Raw genomic sequence first — 17,401 nt, forward strand, 5'->3', positions numbered from 1 at the left:
TAAAGCAGATTGATGCCATTTTGGGTTGTCCTGTCCTAGTTTAGTTATTTATTTATTTATATGTATGTATGTGTATATATATATATATATATAATAACAGCTCATATATTCTACACAAGAAAAATACAATGACAAAGGCATTATTTAGACAATAAAAAAGAACATTAACATTGTTTTTTTTTTTTATTTATTTAATTTAACCATATATGTAGCTTTATATGCCATCAATCCTGGAAACAAAATGCTTTAATTTTCCAGATGTTTTGCATTTTCCCAGCCATTTTAATGGCAACTATACAATACATAGTGAACTAATTCCTTATAAATACCTTGCAGATCATTTATTTTACTGTTCAATATGTCTGATAATAGTGTTTTATCGTATTATAGTTTCTCTTTAATGAAAAAGAGTATTTCCGAGTCCCCAAAAATTCATTGTACACAACCAAATACAGAATATATACTGAGGATTAATACTTTATTTTCAGAAAATTACAGGACCGTACACAAAAAATACTGTTGGGTTAAAAATGGACAAACCCAGCGATTGGGTTAAATGTTTGCCCAGCCTGCTGGATGGTTTTATTTAACTCAATAATTGTTTAAAAATTTCAGAGTATGTTGGAAATTAACATTTATTAATGTTTAATGAATAATAAACAATAAATGTTTATTAAAAAATGTTCACCTTTTGATTATTATTGTTGCCTCTAGTAATTATGTGTCTGAATTTTTAATTTCCAATCTATTTTGGGTTCATTTTAAGCCAGCCATATATTAAACAATAGTTAAATAAAACTGCCCAGCATGTTGGGAAAACATTTAACCCAACTGCTAAGTTTGTCCATTTTCAACCCAATTTGGGCTGTTTTTAACCCAACATTTTTTTAGAGAGTGTGTATAAACAGAGGAAAAGAAACATTCGCACAAATAAAATAGCTCAGGAATTCGAATGCATGAATTAGATGTACATTTATTTACATAAGTGGTGCCCAAAACACACAACACACATGTATGACAAAGCAAAACGTACATTTTACAGATATAAAATATACAGTGACACAAATCCTAAATCTGTGACCATCCCAGTTCTATACATGACCAAAAGTGAAGAAACTCATGAAGAGAAGGTAGAAAATATTTAAAGCAAAAGTCCACGTCAGTATGGAAACTCTCCTGCGTCTGTGGGCTGGAACTCGCTGGATTTCTTCATCAAGGCAGCTTTGACAGCACTTATCTTCCCATCCAGCTCAGCGAGACTGTAGTTCTGTGAAAACAAGAACGTTTTCATCAGCTAATATGTTCTCACTGAACAGCAGGACCTTCATTTTTTTCCCCTCCATGAATACACAAATGAATCAGTAATGGAACTTACCTGCGACATTGAGGCTTTAGGTCGTTTGTGAGAGTAATTCTGTGGGAAGAGAGAAATAAAAGCATGAAATGAATGCCGATTTATATGAACACTGCACATCAGTCGTCATTCAACCAAACGGCAAAGTGTTTATCTCAATATCAGACTCCGCAAAAATCCCTTACATGGCAAAAAAAAAAAGAAAAAGATAAAGATAAAACGGGAGGAAAAATTTAATGGCAACCAAAACAATAAATTGAACGAAGGACACTCATAAGTGGACAGAAACGGCACATGATTAGAGTATGAAACAGATGTCCTTCAGCATCACTCAATCACCGCCAACAGACCCGCGCTGCTATAGACTTACACTGATTAATAGTATTAAGTGGGAGCCATCGGGATTCTTTCTGTCACCCAATGGCCCTTTCATTTATTCTGTCCATCTCTTTTTATCTATTACCCATAATTTGTCTTTATTTTAATCACTTTTCAGTGTGCATATGGACCCACTTGGCAGATGCATGATATCCGCTCACCCTGGTCAGCAGAGTTCAATTAATTCATTCGACTTGCTGAAAGCTGCGCTACAAACTAAGAAGATCAGCATATTTGACGGCACTCAAAGTCCCACTTTACAGGCAATATGCACACACACACACAGACACACACATTGTAAAGGACATGGAAATCAGCTAGCTTTCAGCCCAGCACTGAACTAAGTGAAGCTGGTGTGAGGAGGCGTAGAAATGGTTCAAGAGCACTTACTCAGCTAACTTTGATGGGCTACAATCTGACAGGGATAACAAATTCTGAAGTGAGGGGAAAAAATATCACTCATATCAGCTTTTAATGGTTTTGAAGAACTCTCCGGCCGACTGTCGTGAGCGCAGGAGGAAACACGTAAGTGGGAAGTCTTCAGCGTAACAAGGGCGTGTGGTACAGACGGTGTAAAAACAAACAGAGAAACCAGTGACACAAACTCAGTCTAATTGCACAAAAAAAAAGGGTCATAAGGGGTCATATTATACATTTTCTTTTCATTTCCAGCATCATTACTCCAGTCTTTAGTATCACATGATCCCTCATCATTCTAATATGCTGATTCTGTGCTCAAGAAACACTTAAAAACAGCTGCTTAATATTTATGTGCAAAAATTTGATTAATAGAAAAGTTAAAAAGAACAGCCATTATTTGAAAGAGACAAAATGCAAAAGTCTTTATTCTCACTTTTTGATCAATTTAATCTGTCCTTACTGAATAAAATTCAAAATTTCTTTAAAATGAATTAATATATAACAATAATATCTTACTGACCCTAAAATTTTGATTAGTAGTGTATAATACACCACCATTTCTAGTGTATTTTCCCACTCCCTCTCTGACCTTTAGGAAATATCCCTTTATATAACATAAGCAACAGTGCTTTTCTTCACAAGATCCAAGCTTGATTCCACCATGGAATTAAAAAAAAGGGGTTAATTGAGACTTTTTCCTTACAATTGCGAGTTTACATCTCACAATTGTGACATTTTTTTACTCAGAATTGCATGATATAAAGTTGCAATTGCGATTTATAAAGTCAGTATTACAAGATTTAAACTCACAATTGTGAGAAAAAGACTTTATTCTATCAATTCTGACTTTATAACTCGCAAATGCGACTTTATATCTCGCAATTCTGAGAAAAAGAGTCAGAATTGTGAGATAAAAAGTAGCAATTACCTTTTTTATTTTTTATTCAGTGGCGGAAACAAGTTTCCATACTTTGCAAAGTCAGTATTGCATTGTGACAGATTCATAAAACCATCCGCACTCAAATTTGCCACATTAATGTCAGATTAAAGTCAGGTTGAAATGAACAGGTTAATAATCATCATGTTAAAAATAAAGTTCATTGGCAGAAGCTATTAGGATGAGGGGACATTCTCATTCTAACAAGCATTTTATTGGACAAAACTTTTATTTTTAGGAATACACCAACACAAATATTCATGTTTTCATTTCATGCCGCCCTTAAAGGGAACCCCTGGTGTTAAGACTTGTATGGCTTAATATAACATAATTGATGTCTCTTACTGAAATATGTAAACCCATGAAAGATTTACGTTATTTAAAAAATCCATGACATATTTGGACCGATTTGGACAATGGGCGGCGCCATTTTGTTTAGGTGCACAGTGCGTTCTATGTCCATGACGTCAGATGATTGCACTCGGTGAGCTACTGACACTGTCCTATTGCTATTTTTACTGCAACACAACTTGAAATATAATATACGATGCCACATTGTGCAGCTTTTGGTTGTGATTTTCAGTCGCTGAGCCACAAGAGAAGCGATGTAAGTCTTCACTGCTTTACTAGCGATAAGAGGAGAAAAGAATGGGAAGTTGTGCAGAATGTGGACGAATAAAACTTCCTAAAGATCCACGTCTTTGTTCTCTTCACTTTAGCCCTGATGCCTTTGAGGCTTTTAGTAGACCACAGCTGAAAGAGCTTACAGTTGCCGATGGGTATAAGTGTATGCTTTAACCAAATGCTGCGCCTGTCGTGGAGACTGATGAAAGTAAGCTTATAACACATCTCGATTGAGACAGACTGCCTCAAAGCTGCGATGCACAAGATATCTGTGATCGCAAAAACAGTAGCATCTTCTCAGCATGTTTAACTATGTGTAATGCATTCAGGTGATCAGATGAGTTTAACACGTCAATTATACAACAGTAGTTAGAACAGCCACAGAGACATTGCACAGCTTCGATGTTTTCATCCTCACTAATTTTGCGCTCTGGCTCAAATTGAAAAGGATGATCGGGTTTTAAAAGGAACCCCGTGGATATTAAGACCTGTATGCGTTACTAGATTACCGTTGCACCAGAACATACAGACAAAAAGCCTCAAAGCCATCAGGTCTAAAGTGAAGAAGTTAGGAAGTTTTATTCGTCCACATTCTGCACAACTTCCCATTCTTTTCTCCTCTTATCGCTAGTAAAGCAGTGAAGACTTACATCACTTCTCTTGTGGCTCATCGACTGAAAATCACAACCAAAAGCTGCAAAATGTGGCATCGGATATTATATTCCGAGTTGTGTTGCAGTAAAAATAGCAATAGGACAGTGTCAGTAGCTCACCAAGTGCAACTATCTGACGTCATGGACATAGAACGCACTGTGCACCTAAACAAAATGGCGCAGCCCATTGTCCAAATCGGTCCAAATATGTCATGGATTTTTTAAATAACGTAAATCTTTCATGGGTTTTCTACCACATATTTCAGTAAGAGACATCATTTACATTATATTAAGCCAATCAAGTCTGAACATCAGGGGTTCCCTTTAAAGGAAAACTTCATCAGACACCTTTCTTAATGCCAGTCGAGTCCAACAGTTCACCGCTGGCAACATGGGCTTTCAATAAAACTTGGTTGCCTATACAGTAAAAAGGTGAAAAAGGTGTGAAATCGGTACTACATAACTAGAGAAAACAGACAAAAAAGGCTGTTTACTTCCCTTTTGCCAAAATAGTTAGGAAAACTTCAACACCCATAATGCACTGAGCATGTTGCCATTCAAAGGCCACTTCCACCAGTCTGCTATGGGCACGCTCGACCAGAGTCAAATACCGTGTTGCTTTATTAGGAAATACTTCTTAGCAAACTTTTAGTCATAATGGTGTCAACTTGTTATATTACTGGGTGTAAGAATTCAAAGACTAAACATTTAGCGGGTGTGAGTGACTTTTGGTTTCCAGTGAAGGACCCAGTGCATTGTAGGCAGTGGCTAAAGGCTACAAAGAATCGTAAATACGATTCGGAAAATCTTTGTAGTAAACATTTCCATCCACGAACACAGTGTTTTAGGCCAAATGGAGGGGAAAAACTGAAACAAACTGCCATTCTGTTGGTTCCACCTGAAGCGAAACGTCATCGCGTACTGGTAAGAAAGCAATTGCCATAGTGTTCCATTTTTACCATAATGCTGTTTAAAGAGTAGACATAGTACGATACAATTTTCGGTGATAAACCTACACTTACAATATCTGTTTTGTTAATACCCTCTGATCCGACTGTCCGTGGGTAGAGATACAAAAATGCGGAAGTAAAATCTGTAGTTATCCAGCGTTAGCATCAGTTATGGCAGGTCACATCAGTCAAGCTTGCATCAGATTAATTCTTAATTATAAAAATGAATAAATTGTCATTTTAAGCAGATTATCCATGCCTCAATGGGAACTCCAGTGGCATGTTTACATTCCCTTTAAACATTTTTATCTATTATTCTTTTAGAATACAAACACACTGTGTGATTAGACAGTGTAATATAGTCATTGATGTTGTGATTAATTTAAAAACAAAAAAAGAAGAGAAAAAAAAAAAAAACTCCCTACCAAAATCACCCAGCGCCTAGTCTCCTGTGTTTATAAGATACTGTGGATGTTCAAAGAGTGTGGAACTTGTACCACTAAGATGAACAAACTAATTCAATATCTGATCATCCAATCCTCCAACACACAAGGACACACACATACATTCTCTCTCTCTCTTCCCACCACTTACTGTGGAGTGGAAGTACTCTGGCGAAAGACCCTCGAGCTCCAGAATTCGATCTTCAAGTTTCTTTAGCCGCTGATAAACGCTTTGAGGAACTGGACCCGCTAAGAGACAGATGCAGTAACAGTAGAGTTACAATCTAGAATTCATCTGTCAGCACACACTTACACACTTAGGACTACAAAAAAACAGCCTAATTAAATACAGTGTCATACATTAAAGGGGCTATATGTAGAATTCAGAAACCCGTGTTATTAGCGACACCAGTGGCCGTTAAGTGAACTGCAGCAAGCAACTTAGGCTACGTTCACATTGTCAGTCCAAATCTGATTATCTGTGTATCCGATTGGAATCTGATCTAAAATTATTGATGTCCACACTGAGTATCGCAACTGTTCAGATCCGATTTGTGTAAGTGTACTTCATAAAAAAAGATTTCTACTTGCATTAAAACTGAGACAGTCCAACAAAATACGTTTCAGATGTTGTCTTATTTACAACATGACAATGTGTATCTGCCGCACTGAACTACTGCGTCTTATAAGGCAGCAGCAAAAAAACTGGAGGCTGGTGTGCTGTCATCTCCGCAAAACATGTCTCCGTTATATTATCATTTTCTGCTCATCTGATACTTTGCAACAACACAACATTGTTCCTGCATTTCTCCATTTTAAATGGTATAAAAAAAGTCACAACCCACGCAAAATCTGATTAGAGCAGTCAGACTGAAACGGATTTCCAGAAATGCGATTTCACATATGAATGTAGCTCGAAACAGATTTGTAAAAATTGCATTTCATGTGATTTTTTTGCCGTTCACACTTGCTAAATCTGATCAGATTTCAATCGGATATGCAAAAAAAAAAAAAAAAAAAAAAAAAAAAAAAAAAATCGGATTTGGACTGACAGTCTGAACGTAGCCTTATTATCAGTCTACAGGCCTTCAAGTTGGGGAAGGTCTTGTTTTTTAAATTTCGTTACAAACTGTTCACACAATGCCAATAAAAAAAAGAAAAAAAAAAGCGATTAATATATGAAAATTCTTACATAGAGCCCCTTTAAGACATTGAACTTTTTATTGCTCTTTTATTGATCCCTCTTACTTGGTGGAAGTTTCAGGTGAGACTCCATGTTATGGAGCCTCTCCTCAATGGCAGGGTTTCCACAGTCTCTGCTGATGGACCCCTGCGGCTGGTCTCCTAACTCAGCCCGTGCCCCTCTGGTCTGAGGTCCATATGTATTTATAACACGTGTCACTGCAATAGCAAACAAACACCAATGAATGCTCCACAAGCTGAATTTTCAGCATCATTACTCCAGTCTTCAGTGTCACATGATCCTTCAGAAATCATTCTAATATGCTGATTTGCTGCACAAGAACCATTTCTAATTATTTTCATGTTAAAAACATTACTGTTTAATATTTTGTGGAAACAGCGATACATTTTTTTAGGATTCTCTGATGAATAGAAAGTTCAAAAGAACAGCATTTATTTCAATCTTACGTAACAATACAAATGTCTTTACTATGATTTTTTTGGTAACACTTTATTTTAAAGTCTTTTAACTAGTTGCTTATTGGCATGCATATTACTAGAATATTAGCTGTTTTTCAGTACTTATTAAGCACATATTAATGGCTTACTCTATATTCTTAATCCTACCCAATACCTAAACTTAACAACTACCTTACTAACTATTAATAAGCAGTAAATTAGGAGTTTATTGAGGGAAAAGTCGTAGTTAATAGTTTATGTGTGTTCCCTATACTAAAGCGTTACCATTTTTTGGTTTTTAGTTAATGCATTAATAAAAATTTCTTTCATACAAAAAAAATCTTACTGACTCCAAACTTTCGAACAGCAGACTTGAGTTTCCATATAACGAGAATGAACAAGGTCCTAACCTTTGACGTGACTCTTGAAACCAGGATATGGTGTGAAGACTGCATCAGTTCTTGCACAGCTGTCTTCTATAGACCACACGGGGGAAAAAAAACATTTTTAGTTTGTGCAAAAAAGTATATTTAAAAAAAAAAAAAAAAAAAAAAAGTCTGCTTCACTACTTTAATGATTAAAACTGCAGTCCGTAAGTTTTGCCTCTGTCGCCATCTCTGTTTGAAACCTGCAATTGCAGTTATGTGCGTAATTATAATCTTTACGTGTGTTGTGAATTGGCATGGCTCCTCAGCGCTGTTTTGAGTATGTGTGGCTGTCAGTCACCGCACCGATGGATACTGTACTTCGGAATAACAGATTGTAGTCTTGGAAGTATGACCAAAGTAAGATTTTTTGGTAACACTTTACAATAAGGTTCATTAGTTAAACATTAGTTAATGTATTAACTAACATGAACTAACAATGAGCAATACAATTAACTAATGAACCTTATTGTAAAGTGTTACCGGATTTTCACTGGGAAATGTCATCTGAACAAGTAACATGTCTGCCACTTTTGTTCTGACCAACTGAGAAAAAAAAATTACAAGCATTAAAAGCATTACAATACATTGCGCTACCAATGATGATTAAATCTAACCAATCTAATCAAATATAATCAAATTATTATTATTGTTATACTTTGTTCTCAAATTGTTAATTGCTACGTGTATTTAGTGTGTATTAGCGTTACCTGTAGACTTCAATTTCTGTACTAATCTATATATAACGTTAATTTGTCATACCATACAATCTGCCATCAAAATGATAAGTTTAATTATTCCAGCTGCTGTGAAAAAAGGTTATAAATGCAGCATCCTCACATGATATAGCCTACTAGCTGGGACTCCTTCTTTATGTAAACAGACGAATGTTTATTTACATAAAGTATGTAAACATGCTCGAATTTCCCGCAGAAACCTACCAGTACCACTCATAATAAGAAACATTATTACAAGCTTACCGTTGTGAGTCGGGCTAAGGTAAAGAGATAGTTTTGAACACTGGCTGGTTATGTACTTGCTCAAAAAATAATTTTGGATACTTTTTACCCAAAAAAAAGTTACGGACAGCAGCTTTAAATGCACATACGCAATAGTAAACACCCCAGAGATGTCAAAACCTGATTTGGTAAAAATAAAGAGCTTTTAAGATCTGGTTGTATTTGGAGGATTGAGTCTTAGAATGATGAGTGTATTCTGACCTCATGTCTGTAGAAATCAGCACTCTTACAAACATTGGCAATTGCAGTGCAGTATCCCTCTGACCACCCCCCGTGTCGCCAGTGCCCTCCCATTCTCACCCTGATTGCAGTCGATCACGTTGCAAAACTCCCTCACATTGTTTTCATTGATCTCCAGCTGTTTGCGCTCTATAAATGCAGATATCCTGCGTTCAATCTGAGAAAATGAGCAAGAGAGAGAGCAATGAGGGTCAGACTGATGAGCTATTGAAGAAGAAGAAAAAAAATCAATCCACTGTCTTCTTTTTTTGCTGTTTAGTTTTAATGAGGACCACTAGGCCATATGGGCTGCATGACTAACAAGTGACCGCAGTGGACACAATTATTCCAAAAATCAAAATATTTCTCACACGCAACCATTTCAGATAGTTGTGATTTGCTTGGGCCTTTTATTACAGTGACTGTAAATAAATAAGCAATAAAAATGAGGGCCTCCTTGTCCTTCGCCCACATGCAATTTCAGCATGTAATGAACATCCACTTCATAACGTTGCAAGGACCAGGACCTCTCACAGGACTCTCAAAGTGGGTGGCTATTTGTTTCTCTCTGAAGGAAAGCAGGCAGTGAAAGAGCCTTCCATTCATTCTCAACTGACTGTCCACAGATAGCAATTCACACTCCCTATGACTGGCCAACTGGGGCAGATTATATGCAAATAATAAAGATTGACTGTCAAACAATCAACTTTAATTGTGTTTGGGAAAAGAGATTGCTTGAATACATGCAAAATCAGAATGTTCGGTCCAACAATAATCATTGGTAAATACAAATAAAGGGATAGTTCACCCTCAAGTTGTTCCAAACCTGTATGAGTTTCTTTCTTCTGCTGAACACAAAAGAAGATATTTTTAAGAATGCTGGTAATCAAACAGTTAACGGTAGCCATTGACTTTCATAGTAGTAAAAAAGAAATATTGTGGAAGTCAACGGCTACCGTCAACTGTCTGGTTACCAACATTCTTCAAAATATCTTGTTTTGTGTTTAACAGAAGAAAGAAACTCATACAGTGCTATTAAACCATTCAAGCATGATAAGACAAAAAAAAAAAAAACTTAAATCTGTACCGGTGTGCTGTCTGTCAATCTCCTGTCTGTGTGACACACACATGAATCATGTGCACAGAAAGTCGCTTCATTGAGTTCTCTTTCGTGCTTAAATGGACAAAAACACACAAAAGTGTGCCAAAATGCCTGCTTTGCCAAACATCCTGGTATTAAATGAGTCAAATAAAGTCTTAAATAACTGTAAACAGTTCTGAGGACATCGGATGTGTCAGATCCGCGTCATGGAGTCAGGTCTTAAAGGGATAGTTCACCCAAAAATGAAAATTACCCAAGCTTTACTCACCCTCAAGCCATCCTAGGTGTATATGACTTTCTTCTTTCAGTCAAACACAATCAGTTATATTAAAAATACCCTGGCTCTTCCAAGCTTTATAATGGTAGTGAATAGTAATCGAGATTTTAAATCCCAAAAAGTGCATCCATCATAAAAGTAATCCACATGACTCCAGTGGGTTAATAAAGGCCTTCTGAAGCGAAACGATGCATTTTTGTAAGAAAAAGATACATATTTATAACTTTATAATGTCGGAGGAGCTTGAGTTTGTTGCCCAGCCCTATTTGTTTGAACTGCGAGAGGCGTCTACTCTCACCTAAGCTTATGCTACACCTGCGCACGTCATACACCAGGTCAGAGGTCACTCTTCCACTGGAATTCGACTCTCTCACGAACTTGTGGACGGATGTTACAGGAAGCTAGTGATTATAGTCTATTAAGTTATAAATATGGACATTTTTCTAACAAAAATTCATCACTTCGCTTCAGAAGGCCTTTATTAACCCCCTGGATCCGTATGGATTACTTTTATGATGGATGGATGCACTTTTTTGGGCTTCAAAATCTTAGTTACTATTCACTCCCATTATAAAGCTTGGAAAAGCCAGGATATGTTTTTAATATAACTCCGACTGTGATTGTCTGAAAGAAGATAGTCATATACACCTAGGATGGCTTGAGGATGAGTAAATCATGGGATAATTTTCATTTGGGGTGAACTCTATCTTTAAAGTGACAGCAGCCTAATAAACTTCCCGCTGTCTCTCATTAATGTTAATCAAAGAACAAAAAACTAAGAGAAAATCACTCACTGCTCTTGACTGAATAACTTTTGTAGCTTTAATAAGGATCAATCTATATTTAATTTATGCAGTGAAGACTGTGATGTTTGATAACTTTATTCGGTTTCTGTATTTTTAAAATATTCGGTCTTTATGTTGTTTCTACAATAACTTGGAGATTAAATGTGAAGTTATTACAATATAAAAATATATTAAAAATTAGGTGCGATTAATCGTGATTAATTACAGAAAATGTGCGATTAATCAGTTATTTTGTTTTAATCGATTGACAGCACTAAAATAAATATAAATAAACATATTATATACACAATAGTGTGTAGTGGTATGTTTGAGGTGTTTTACCTCTGAGTTAGCAGCCTTGATCTGCACATTATCATCAACTTGGGTCTTATTACGATCCTCAAGGGCAATACAGTGGTCAGATGTAGGAGTAACATGCTCTGAGTCAACCAACATCTGTTCAGATGTATCTGCTCTTTCTTTCCTGTCACTGTTGCCTGGATTGGAGTGACTTTCCGCCTCCACCATTTGCTTCAGATTTTCAGAGACTGACTGGAAGAATCAGAAACAAGACAGTTCTTCTGACCCTCACGCCATCTTTCAGTTTTCAATGTGTATTTACAATGACGAATTACGTCTTATGTCAAAATAAACCCTGATAGGGTGATCTGAATTCCAGTTTTGGAGGAAAAAGGTGTTGTGACACCCTTTCTGGGTTTATTTTACGATAATGACTGCACAAATTTCGTTTTTCAAAAATGTAATAGCTGAACTATTGACACAATTTGTACAAGCATTGTCTATCTTCCACAGCCTTGTTTTCATGTAAACAAAAATTAATTAAATATGGTGTCTATGTATTCATGTCTATTTATGTAATTACATTATATAATGCACATGATACCACTATTTATGCATTGTGTTTACCTGTAATTTGGAGATGTGCTGTTGTAAACAGGTGTACACGTGAGAAGGCTGAAGCTCAGAGACATTGTTGACACTGGCACTTATGCTCAACACTTTATCACCCACTTTTAACTAGAAAACAAGAGAAAGTTATTTATTATTGTTGCTTCTAAACTGTTCATTTGCTTTTAATGGGTATCCCTGCTGAGAAAAGAAATAACTAAACCAGCCTAGGTATAGTCTCCATGTCTAGTCAGGCTGGTCTGTTTATTGGTTTGAGAGGGATTAAAACCAGCAACGATCAGCTGACAAACTGAGACCGTCAAACAAGCTCAAGCTTCAGGTTTTATAAGACTTTAAAGGTACATTAAGTGCTCTACACATTGTGGTTCTATCCCAGTTCTCCCAACCCTGTTTTAAAGCGCTTGCATCCTATTTGCACAAACCTTTGCGCCAAGCTCAGCGAGTGACTCCATAATAGAGCCAATGCAGTCTTTGAACACATCCCGGTGTCCACCATGATGAGAAATCTGGTTACTGCGCTTCTCCTGTTTACTTTCTGCACGCGCATCGCGTCTCTCTCCGTCCGCCGCCATCACACTTCCGCTCTTGACGGCACCGCTGATTGGACTAACCCGCTCCTGTATAACATTACATCACTTCCGCTAGGAATACGCGCTCTGATCGTGGTTCAAAAATGTGCGACAGCAAAACAGAATATTTCATTGTAATAGTTTGATATCTTGTTTTGTTTTATATTTATTATGTACAATTCCACCATATTATTAAAAAACATGTTGTTTGGACATGTTACTATGATAGTTCCTTTATATATAATGTAAACCTTTAAGTAGCCATTCTGTATCAAACACTATATTATAGGCTACTGTAAGCTATGAATATGATATGATAATTTGGTAACACTTTATTTTATTGTGTCCTTGTAACACGTTATGTAACAATAACTGTAAATTATGCCTAATTATACTCAGTTTGTGTAAATGCGTCAATGACATGACGGGTCTTTTTTTTTCTTTTTTTTTTTCCAAAGACCTTATTAATAATAAAAAACAAAGATATGACATCCAAAGTATGTAAGGTAGTACAACTAAATCTCTTTTATTGAATCCAAAAGGTTTTAATTATATTTTGCTACATATAAAGGTATTTTAAAGATTTTGAAGTGTCAAAAGGTCATTTGGTTTAACCGTCCAAAGGCCAATACAGCCATTTCATTTGTGATTAAAACATCTTAAAATGAAATAAATGTATATGTTTTTTTATTCTGGCATGATTTTATAACATCATATATCAACATAGTGCAAAATGGTTTTAAAATTATAGGTAGAAGTCGTCGCTTTGTTATGAGAAAGAATGTCCGGAAAAATTAATTTCATTGATGTCATTCAGAGTAACCAATATAAAGGGACCATTTTGGATCAAGTCATGTGGTCAATATCATGTGACAGGATGTGACATCATTCAGACACCTGCACAGGACCACATGGTTGTGAAGCAAAGTAAATAAGTAAATAAATTCATGTTTTCACTTGCTCATACGCATGTCCCGAAACATCAGGTCATTTGGTACAACCGCTATAAAACATGGAAAATGGTGTTAATATATTTTTAAAACTTGTACTAAATATAAAATGTTTGATTGTCCTTTTGCTAGCTAGTTAGATATCAGCCTGTTATCATTGTTTGAAAATATCGTCACTCGGTATAACCAAAAGTGTCATTCGGTAAAACCGAAATTTTGGTTAAACCGAATGACTTTTTTGGTGACAAATTTGGTCCATCTTGTAAAAAATGACAAAAGCAGTGTTAATTGATTATAAAAACCACATAATCTCATTGTTAACACTTAATAAAACTTCAAAATTAATTATATCTTCATAATGTTTTTTTTTTTACACTTTTAAAAACCTTATTTGTCAATGACCCAAATATAATGAAACATGCAGTAAAAAATGTGAATACTGTAAAATATGATTACAATGTAAAACAACTTTCTTCAAATGTAATTTATTCCTGTGACAGCAAAGAGTCACTGTCACTTATTATCAACTTAATGCATCCTTGCTGAACAAAACTATTAATTTCTTAAAAAAAAAAAAAAATCGTACAGACCTCAAACAGCTCAGTATTTATTTTAGTAATTGCACTGTAACAAAGACACCTTAAAATAAAGTGTAATTGATACTTTTTATAGCCTTTTCTGCAGTGTCAAATATACTGTAATCCACATATATTTTAAGTGTAAAATTGTTAATGCATCTGGGCAGTTTTCTGGGCAGCCAGTTAATATTATTCATAACCTACCTTTTCTATATTGGTCAGTGTAGCCAAGCTCTGGTTTGTTTTGAGTCATAAGGACATTACTCTTCTTGTTAATCACATCCCCTGTCAATCAAAGTAGTGTCAACTCGCCTGAGCTTGTATATTGTGGCCAAAAATGTGACCTGTAAGACAAACTGAAGGGTTTTGACATTGGTTCAGTATCCATCATATTCAACGTCAGACGTTTCACTCTTTTGTCAGATTGTGCTCGCCACTCAAAGTTTTTCTTCCAGGGAGCGTTTTGAAAGGCAGGCTGCCCGTTTATAGCAATACTGACTGTCAAACAATAGTGTAAGGGCAATAGGGATGGGAAGCTGCTTACAATGGAGCTCTTTTCTGTCCCGAGAAAGTGTGGGAAAATCTCCCTCGTCTATTCATACATTTTTTCTTCTTTTTTTCCATATAACGAGGAGACTGATGAACGCAACAACTGAGAAAAAGAACAATTGCCATCAATGACAAAGCACAAGTGCTCGGTGCTGAACCCTGTAATGTCTTCTGGAAGGGTTAATCATTTTAGGAAGGGTTTTGGAGACAAACCTTTCAGCTCCAGTCCTTTCTGTGGCGCTCTTTAATTCCTCCAGTTGGAAGAGAACTGTAACACTTGACATCCTCTTACACTCTGTGCTGTCTGAGCATATTCCCACGCAGCAGGACGCATGAAGAGAGGTGGCTTGGGTTGGCCACTAACAGAAACCAGGTTTTTAGTTTAAAATATGGAGAAACATCTTGCTGTGATAGTTCTACTGTGAAACAAATAATAATACAGTACCGGTCAAAAGTTTGGACACATTATTGTTTTTAATGTTTTTGAAAGAAGTCTCTTATGCTCATTGAGCCTGCATTTATTTGATCAAAAATACAGAAAAAACTGTAATATTGTGAAATATTATTACAATTTAAAATAATGGTTTTCCGTTTTAATATACTTTAAAATATAATTTATTTCTTTGATGCAAAGCTGAATTTTCAGCATCATTGCTCCAGTCTTCAGTGTCACATGATCCTTCAGAAATCTTTCTAATATGCTGATTTGATACTCAGTTATTATCAATGTTGGAAACAGTTATGCTGCTTAATATTTTTTTGGGAACCTGTGATACTTATTTCAGGAATCAAAAAGAACAGCATTTATTCAAAATAAAAATCTTAATGATATAAGTCTTTACTGTCACTTTTTATCAATGTAACACATCCTTGCTGAATAAAAGTATTCATTTTTTTGAAAAAAAAAAAAAAAAAAAACTGACCCCAAACTTTTGAACAGTATAGTGTATATAGTTACAAAAGATTTCTATTTTGAATAAATGCTGTTCTTTTTTTAACTTTTTATTAATCGAAGAATCCTGAAAAAAGTATCACAGGTTATAAAAAAATATTAAAGGATTAGTTCACTTTCAAAAAAAAATTAGCCCAAGATTTACTCACCCTCAAGCCATCCTAGGTGTATATGACTTTCTTCTTTCTGATGAACACAATCGGAGTTATATAATAAATATCCTGACGCATCCGAACTTTATATTGTTGAACGGGACCATTGAATATGAGCTGAAGAAAGTGTCTCCATTCACATCCATCCATCATAAACATATTCCACACGGCTCTGGGGGGTTAATAAAGGCCTTCTGAAGCGAAGCGATGCGTTTGTGTAAAAATAAAATCCATATTTAACAAGTTATGAAGTAAAATATTTAGATTCTGCCAGACTGCCTTCCATATTCAACTTACGAAGAAAGTGTAAAACTCTTTAAAAAGCTTACACTACGTCCTACGCCTTCCCTATTCAACTTACAGAAAAAGCTTAACTGACTCAACGCCAGTTCTGTTTTTTTTTCGTTAGTTGAATATGGAAGACGGTGTGGTGGAAGCTAGATATTTTACTTTATAACTTGTTAAATATGGATAGTTTTTTTTACACAAAAGCATTGCTTCGCTTCAGAAGACCTTTATTAACCCCCCAGAGCCGTGTGGAGTACGTTTATGATGGATGGATGTGGATGGAGGCACTTTCTTCAGCTCATACTCGTGACCCCTGTTCACTATTACTGTTTTTTTCTGTATTTTTTTTTTAATCAAATAAATGCAGGCTTGATGAGCATAAGAGACTTCTTTCAAACCAGTACTGTACACACACACACACACACACACATACATGTGTATATGTATATATATATATATATATATATATATGTTATAACACTCAAACAATTATTGCACATGCACCTGTGGAAAAGTCCTTATAGCAAGGGTAAAAAATGGTAAAAAGTGTAAAAAAAACAACAACAAAAAAAAAACAAAAAAAAAAAACTAATAGATATCACCATACTTCCCCAGTTGATTGATTACATTAAGAATTGCAAACATTTTTTTTTTTTTTTTTTGTATTACAAGTTTTCTGGAATGTTATATTTAAATATGCAATGAGGAATTGCATAAATTTCCAGAACAGAAATCTGAACACTGGATTAAGCCAGATTCAAACATTTCATTTTGCTGACATATTAGAGTTAAAGGCTTTTTTTACAGAGGGGAATTTGGATCTCTCTTTTTATCACTCCATAAATCTGAAAATACTGTTAATCAAAAAAATTTTGGGAGTAAAATGTATAAAATTGGGCGAATTAAATATGAACGAACTGTGCAGGAGAAAAAAAACTAATTTAGAGAAAACAGCCTTTAAAGATATATATTGTAATTGAAATCTACATACACAAATAGATAAAGTGCCATAAAAGATACACTTAAGATTTTATTTTGGATATTTTCTTTCCACTAGTTTGAAACAACACTTTATGAAAGCCAAACTGACAACATGAAATAACACTATTTTTGCTAGTAGTGTCTCGCCTTAAGACACAAACAGTTCACAGGCGGTAGACAATTAAGGTCGTTCCAATAGCTTAGGACATTAAAGAGACCTTTTTA

General features: G+C 35.4%; 1 protein-coding gene across 1 annotated transcript; it reads right to left on the reverse strand.

Annotated features, from left to right (window-relative positions):
• Window positions 1-955: 955 nt before the first annotated feature.
• Window positions 956-12,769, reverse strand: mbip (MAP3K12 binding inhibitory protein 1). Its single transcript, XM_051868911.1, has 9 exons — window positions 12,580-12,769; window positions 12,155-12,265; window positions 11,570-11,779; window positions 9,145-9,241; window positions 7,811-7,876; window positions 7,008-7,160; window positions 5,911-6,008; window positions 1,376-1,414; window positions 956-1,267 (listed from the first exon to the last, which is right to left on the reverse strand). The coding sequence occupies exons 1-9, from the start codon at window positions 12,727-12,729 to the stop codon at window positions 1,160-1,162; spliced, it is 1,032 nt and encodes a 343-aa protein (XP_051724871.1). The 5' UTR covers window positions 12,730-12,769; the 3' UTR covers window positions 956-1,159.
• Between the last annotated feature and the right edge of the window lie 4,632 nt (window positions 12,770-17,401).

This window comes from Ctenopharyngodon idella, chromosome 17 (assembly GCF_019924925.1).
Source record: "Ctenopharyngodon idella isolate HZGC_01 chromosome 17, HZGC01, whole genome shotgun sequence".
Lineage (NCBI taxonomy): Eukaryota > Metazoa > Chordata > Actinopteri > Cypriniformes > Xenocyprididae > Ctenopharyngodon > Ctenopharyngodon idella.

Excerpts from the sequence above, each read along its gene's own strand:
- mbip (XM_051868911.1), bottom strand. The coding sequence starts at position 12,729 with ATGGCGGCGGACGGAGAGAGACGCGATGCGCGTGCAGAAAGTAAACAG. Across the intron at positions 7,877-9,144 it reads CGTGATCGACTGCAATCAGG|AAGACAGCTGTGCAAGAACT; the intron begins GTGAGAATGGGA and ends TGTGGTCTATAG. Across the intron at positions 7,161-7,810 it reads TTTCAAGAGTCACGTCAAAG|TGACACGTGTTATAAATACA; the intron begins GTTAGGACCTTG and ends TTGCTATTGCAG.